This window comes from Arctopsyche grandis, chromosome 10 (genome assembly GCF_051622035.1).
Source record: "Arctopsyche grandis isolate Sample6627 chromosome 10, ASM5162203v2, whole genome shotgun sequence".
NCBI lineage: Eukaryota > Metazoa > Arthropoda > Insecta > Trichoptera > Hydropsychidae > Arctopsyche > Arctopsyche grandis.
In genome coordinates, this window is record NC_135364.1 from 6,137,078 (window position 1) to 6,143,402 (window position 6,325).

At 38.5% G+C, this 6,325-nt stretch overlaps 1 protein-coding gene across 1 annotated transcript; it reads left to right on the forward strand.

Annotated features, from left to right (window-relative positions):
• The first annotated feature begins 604 nt into the window (after nucleotides 1–604).
• LOC143918064 (uncharacterized) lies at nucleotides 605–4,985 on the forward strand. Its single transcript, XM_077439735.1, has 4 exons — nucleotides 605–755; nucleotides 911–1,055; nucleotides 1,139–1,279; nucleotides 1,351–4,985. The coding sequence occupies exons 2-4, from the start codon at nucleotides 933–935 to the stop codon at nucleotides 2,494–2,496; spliced, it is 1,410 nt and encodes a 469-aa protein (XP_077295861.1). The 5' UTR covers nucleotides 605–755; nucleotides 911–932; the 3' UTR covers nucleotides 2,497–4,985.
• The last annotated feature ends 1,340 nt before the right edge of the window (nucleotides 4,986–6,325 follow it).

The following is a 6,325-nucleotide window of genomic DNA, read 5'->3' on the forward strand; positions in this document are numbered from 1 at the left end:
ATGGTCGAGTTTGGTTGCCTTCCTGCGAGTGGGGACCAACCCGGCTGGGTTCGGAGAGCCGCTACTCACTCTGTTTTCAGCTGTCATATAATAAACACGTGCATTAACATGCCAGTCGTCTCATTCGTTCATCCTCCATAATGGCATTGCAACGCATGCCGGGGTTCAGCTAGTAAATAATAAATGTACACGGGTCAATAGTTATAGCATTTACCAAAAGTGTAAAAAAATATATCATCAAAAGCAATATACATTTATCAAAACGTTCTTCTTCGAGTTAACACTAGTTGACGAAGCGGTTTAGTTCAGATGAGGTGCTAGTTAACGTTCAAAGATGGTATCTACGTACATATAATGATTTAAGCGTAATTGATAGAATGTACATACATTTAATTTTTTAGATTCAGTCTTCTTTCTATACTTATACATGTGGGTATGTTGCTTTGCTCGAAGAACAAAGTTTTTGATAAATGTATATTGCTTTTGATGATATACCAAAAATGAATTCAAACCATTAATGAGCTTTGTATAGAAAATAAAGTCTACTAAATAGCTGATAATAAAATGAAGAAGGGGATTAATTTGACATTGTAGATTTTTTTTTATAGTTGGTGTTGGTGTAGCAGTTGGTAACGTGGTAATTGACAGTTGTTGTTTTGCGTCCCGTCAGCTTTAGCTTGAAATTGTTCTGAAATGTTTGCATTTTTGTGGCACAGTGATATTATTTTGAAACACAGAAACCTCTTCACATATTAGTGAGTATTTATGTACTAATGAAACCAGTCTTTCTATAGAATAATATTTGTTTTAATTCAAAATCTGCGTAATAGATTTTTTTTGACATTTACTTGCATCAATATTTTGATACTAAAAATCAAAATCTAAACATCTTCATATTTAATTGATTCAGGTTACATATTTGATGAGTAAATATGCCGGAGTCTTTATGTCGCACTTGCTTGAGTTTGAAACCGTATGCTTCTTCTCTGATGGATTATTGCCAAGAAGAAGCTTTACATATATATGAAATTATCATGTCTTTCTGTCAAGTTCAGGTTGAAATCATATATATTTTTTTCTCTCACTGTATATTTACATATGTATAGTACCGTTTTTAACAAGAAATATTACTTTGCAGATAAAACCTAATGATAGCCTTCCGAATAATGTATGCGCCTTATGTCTTGATGAAATTAAAAAAGCATACTCGTTTAAGATAAAATGTGAAAAATCCGAAACTACTTTAAGACAGCACTCACCATTAACCAGTGATAAGGATGTTAGACGTCGCATATATTTTAAATTTATTAATTTAATTGGTGTAATGTTAACGTATATCTATGTTTTTAGAAGTTACAAGAAAGTGGGAATTTATCGCCATATTCTAGTTCTATCATCAAATCGGAAAAGCTTACAGATTTCGCTTCTTGTGACGACGAGGAAAGTGATAGAATAACAGAAGATTTCGAATATGAAGAAACACCATTAGAATTCGACGACAACGATAAAATAAAATTAATCTCAATTAAGAACGAAGACGGAAATTCGACGGGACAATTAAAAAGGAGAAAAACGCTTTCATCAAAAAGAAAGCCAAAGATTAAAACCGTCAAAGGAAAATTAAAGAAAAACTTGCACATACGGTGTTTGCATTGCAAGTTTAGAACGAAAATCCCCTCACAGTTGAAGATTCACATGAACATTCACACCGGTGAGAAACCTCTAGCATGTGATTTGTGCAGTTTCAGGTGCATACAATCATCGTCTCTACGCAGCCACAAGCTAACTCACACTAGTGAAAAACCGTACGATTGCACATACTGTGACTACAAATGCACCAACTCCTCAAATCTAAGACGGCACGTGAGAACGCACACCAACGACAAACCCTATTCTTGCGAACTGTGTCCGTTCAGATGCGCCCAATCATCATACATGAAAGAGCATCAGCGAATGCACACGGGCGAGAAACCCTTCTTGTGCGATCAATGCCATTACACGTGCCGTTCGAATTCGGCTCTGAGAACACACAAGATAAACAAACACTCAACGGAGAGACGATTCTCCTGCAGCGAATGCAATTTTAAATCGAAAACTAAGAGCAATCTGTTAGTCCATGAGAAAATACACACTGGAGTTAAGGACTTCTCTTGCGACGTTTGCTCGTATCGGGCTATTCAGCTGTCGTCGTTGGAGAACCACAAGATGAGAGCTCACAGCGGAGAGCGTCCTTTCGCCTGCGATAAGTGTCCTTATAGATGTGTCAATGCCAACTACTTAAAAATTCACCAAAGGACGCATCTGCCCACGAAGACGTTCTCGTGCGACATGTGCGCTTATTGTTGCCACACCAGGTTCCAGCTCAAGAGTCACAGGATGACCCACACCGGTGAGAAGCCCTATCAATGCGATATTTGTGACTTTAAGTGTGCTCAATCGTCATCTTTACGCAGGCATCATAAAAGGAATCATGGTAATTTTGAAGAAGTAAAATAATGTACGTATGTGTATGTACCTAACCTAAGATTGATGTGGTGTTGTCAAGTGAATAGATAGATGCCTTTTTCAAAATAAATGATAGATTTTGATTACGTTGTTATTTGAAATGATTTTGATCACGATTTATTTTATTTTCAACTTGATATTACAAAATTCGTGTTTACCCCTTTGAATGCTGACCAACGCTGATCGGCGTTTTGCTGACAAACTCGTGGGTCTGTAAAACGCCGATAGACGTTTATATTCAGCATGTTAGTTAACAAGAATACTACCTGCTAAGATTTTAAAAATTGAAAAAAATGCATTGAACATGGGTCGTGTAATCCGTGTCATTCATTTATCAACGTTTATAATTACTCGTTTATACTGGAATTTCTGAATTTATAACCATAAGATAATTACCCTGTAGGCGGGGTAGGTATGTGTTGACCGTATCCCAGCCTAACGAAACACTGTTGTGCTTGTTTTAATAAAGTTTTATTGTTTGCCTAATTATTGTACAAAGGTATTATATTTGGGCAAAAGTATGTCGTTCAGCGGTCTCTGGATATGGTAGAGTATCGCTGGCTCGGCGTTCGGCTATGTTCAGAAGGTCTCTGGATACGGCAGTGTGTTGCTGGCTCGTTCGGCTGGTTGATCTTCCAAGTCCGCGTAGTGTAGTGGTGGCAAGTCAGGAGCTGGATGTCGACTGGTCTGCTGCTGTGTGTCGACGCTTGCTGCTGTGGATCGACTGGCGTTGTTTGGTTTGTACCTCCTTTTATAGTGTTTCTGGTATCGCCTGACCCGTGGTGGTGGTTGTTGATGCGTAAGCGAGGAATGTGCTTTTGTCGATGGGGTAGAATTTTCTGGAACGATTGGCACCGTTCCGCTCGGTGTAGTTTAATGGCTGCAGGTGTGCTTCGACTGGTTTGTTTCCGCTCGACTGGTAGGGGCGTTCCGCTTGAGTTTAGTTTAATGGCTGCAGGTGTGCTTCGACTGGTTTTGTTCCGCTCGAGTGGGAGGGGTGGAACTTTCTCGAAGGTTTTGGCACCGTTCCGCTTGAGTTTAGTATAATGGCTGCAGGTGTGCTTCGACTGGTTTTGGGAATGTATTCTGCGTCGCAGTAAATGTTTTGATGAATGTGACGAGATTCCCACAACCCGATGGAGATCCCTTACCGCAGAGTATTTTAATTTTAACAACAATGAAGAAGATGGAATTAGTTTTGGAAAAATACATTCATTAATACATTCAGCCCGGCGCATGATTTCATACATTTGCCCATGTGGCGGCACTGTCACGCGTAAAGCCCGGACCTTGAGGGGGCCGTTTATTGTTCAAATGTTGTAAATGCATTGTTAAAGGTTTGCCGAACCTTTTTTACAAAGCATTTACAACAATTGAACAATAAACGGCACGCTTCCGGTCCTACCTCTAGTCACGCCGATACGGCACCCAATTACGCGTGACGACATTAAATCACTTTATATAATGAGTTGTCCCTAAATCTTTAGAATTTTATAGGAATGTTAGTGTTGGGGTGCTCAATGAAGTGGAACCGTAAAATTATAGTCTGCTATAGCACTATCTGCGTGGCCACTGGTGGTACACGACGAGTTGAACGTGTTAATAGACTTGTTTATTTTATATTGTTGCAACATATATTAGAGTCTAAATACACATTTACAAAAATGGAAATCCTCGACGGTAGTTGTTTAGGGTAGTGGTGTAGGGTTTGTTTGGATTAACTACAATTTTTATACATGCTTTCTATTGGAATTCTAAATAATTCTAGTTGGTCGCTAAACCTCCGCACGTATCGTCTTAATAAAGAACATGACTGAAAACGCACGTGTTTGATCTTCACCTCAACCGCCACATCCCAACCGTGGTCGTTGGGGAGGGGGGGGGGGGGGTGACCTCATATTGAGGGTGAATTCCTTAACCTTTAAAGCGGGCTAAGTATTATTCTAAATGAAAGGACATATGTTTATTTAATGATAAATATTTATTATTTTTCGATTCGCGCATTTTTTCAGTCAAAAAAGGTTGGGAAACGCTGTTATAGACAGTCAGCGCTCAGCGCATACACTAGTATTCATTGGTCGAGGAATCCGGGGCTGCCATTGGCCGCAACGCCCGACTCCTCCATTGGTTGACGTCACCATGACGTCATCGGTCTACGGGCGTCTCTCTTAATAACTTTACAATATGTAGGCACAATGAACGTTGTGAATCGCTTTTTCAAGCCTTGACGTTGCTTACCATATCGATAATATATGTATATATGTACTATGTGTACACAAAATGTACAAATTATGTACATAATAGCGGCCCCATTTTAGAACATCCTAATTTATTTTTAAAATCCTATTTTATTTTTACCCGTCGCTCTTCATCATGCAAATAGCGCCTAATAAAAATTGGAGTTTACCTAATATGTACATACTTACCTATACATATGTATGTATGTAGAACGACGATGATAGACGTTGTTGAATTTTCTGAAACAAAAAAAAATACATATGCATGTAAACCGAGAAACAAAAAAAAATGTGGTGGCCCTGAAAAGGGCCGTTTTTTAAAATAATTATTCTTCCTCAGCGGGGTGGCAATTGGTGTCTTGCAGATTTTGCGCCCGAGCGTAACTGGGTACACGTAGTCCGAGGACCCGCAACAACTGTTTCATGCGCCCGTTCTCGTATTCGATGTCTTGGACTTCTCGTCGCAAAACCTCTGATATTAACGCTGTTTTAGAGTTCAGTTCCAGTTTAGGGCTTGAACTTAATACTAGTAAATGTGCCATTATGAGTAATGGACGTGCGAATTCGCTCTATTGTCACGGATATTCCATTGGATCCGTATTGTTGAAGCGCGTGGAATCAATGGTCGACTTGGGTATCACTTTTGATCCTCAATTCACCTTTCACAACCACATCAAGACAATCGCTGACGTTTCCTTTCGTCGACTTGGATTTCTCTTGAGATATGCTAGATTATTCTCCAACACCTTGTCTTCTCGCTTGCTTTTCAACTCGCTTGTTAGAAGTAAGCTAGTGTATAATGCAATTGTGTGGAATCCGCATGAAGCAAACTACTCTCTTATTATAGAAAAAGTGCAAAAAGCATTTCTTCGTTTTCTTTATAAGAAAGAGTATGGGTACTACCCATATCTCTATCCTACTCCTTTCCTTTTGGGCATGCTTGGGTATAACTCCCTTGAACTTCGGAGAAACTTCTCGTTAATTCGTTTCGTTCTCCAGCTATTGCGTGGTAATACGTCATGCCCGTTGTTGCTGGAACAGTTGGGACTTTATGTCCCTAATAATTATGTGCGTGGTAGACATCATCATTTGATGGTTTTACCTGCTGCTCGCACAGTTCTTTTTCAAATGGCTCCTATTCCAAGAGCTATTCGACTTCTCAATGAAATCGTTGCTGCTGTCCCTGAATGTGATATTTTCCACCTTGGGGAGCGTAGATTGTCGGATATTATCTTAACATATTTATCAGGTAACCTGCGCTCATCATTACTTTCTTAATTTGAATGTGATGAATGAGTGGAATCTTAATCTACTCTCTTCCATTTGGGCCTCGCTGTGATTTTATTTTTTATTCATATTTTGTTTTATTTTATTTTACTTTTTCTTTCTCCTTTGTATATTTTAATATACTATTTTAATTTTGTTCAGTGTAAACAAAGAATGGGATTTATGGATTTTATTTTTAATTTTTACACTTTTGTTATTTTTTTTTCTCTCTGAATGATGTATTATTTTCCTTTTGTTACTTTTTTTTTTATTATTTTATTTTACCATGTTTTCTGCTTTTGCTTTTTTCCTTTATT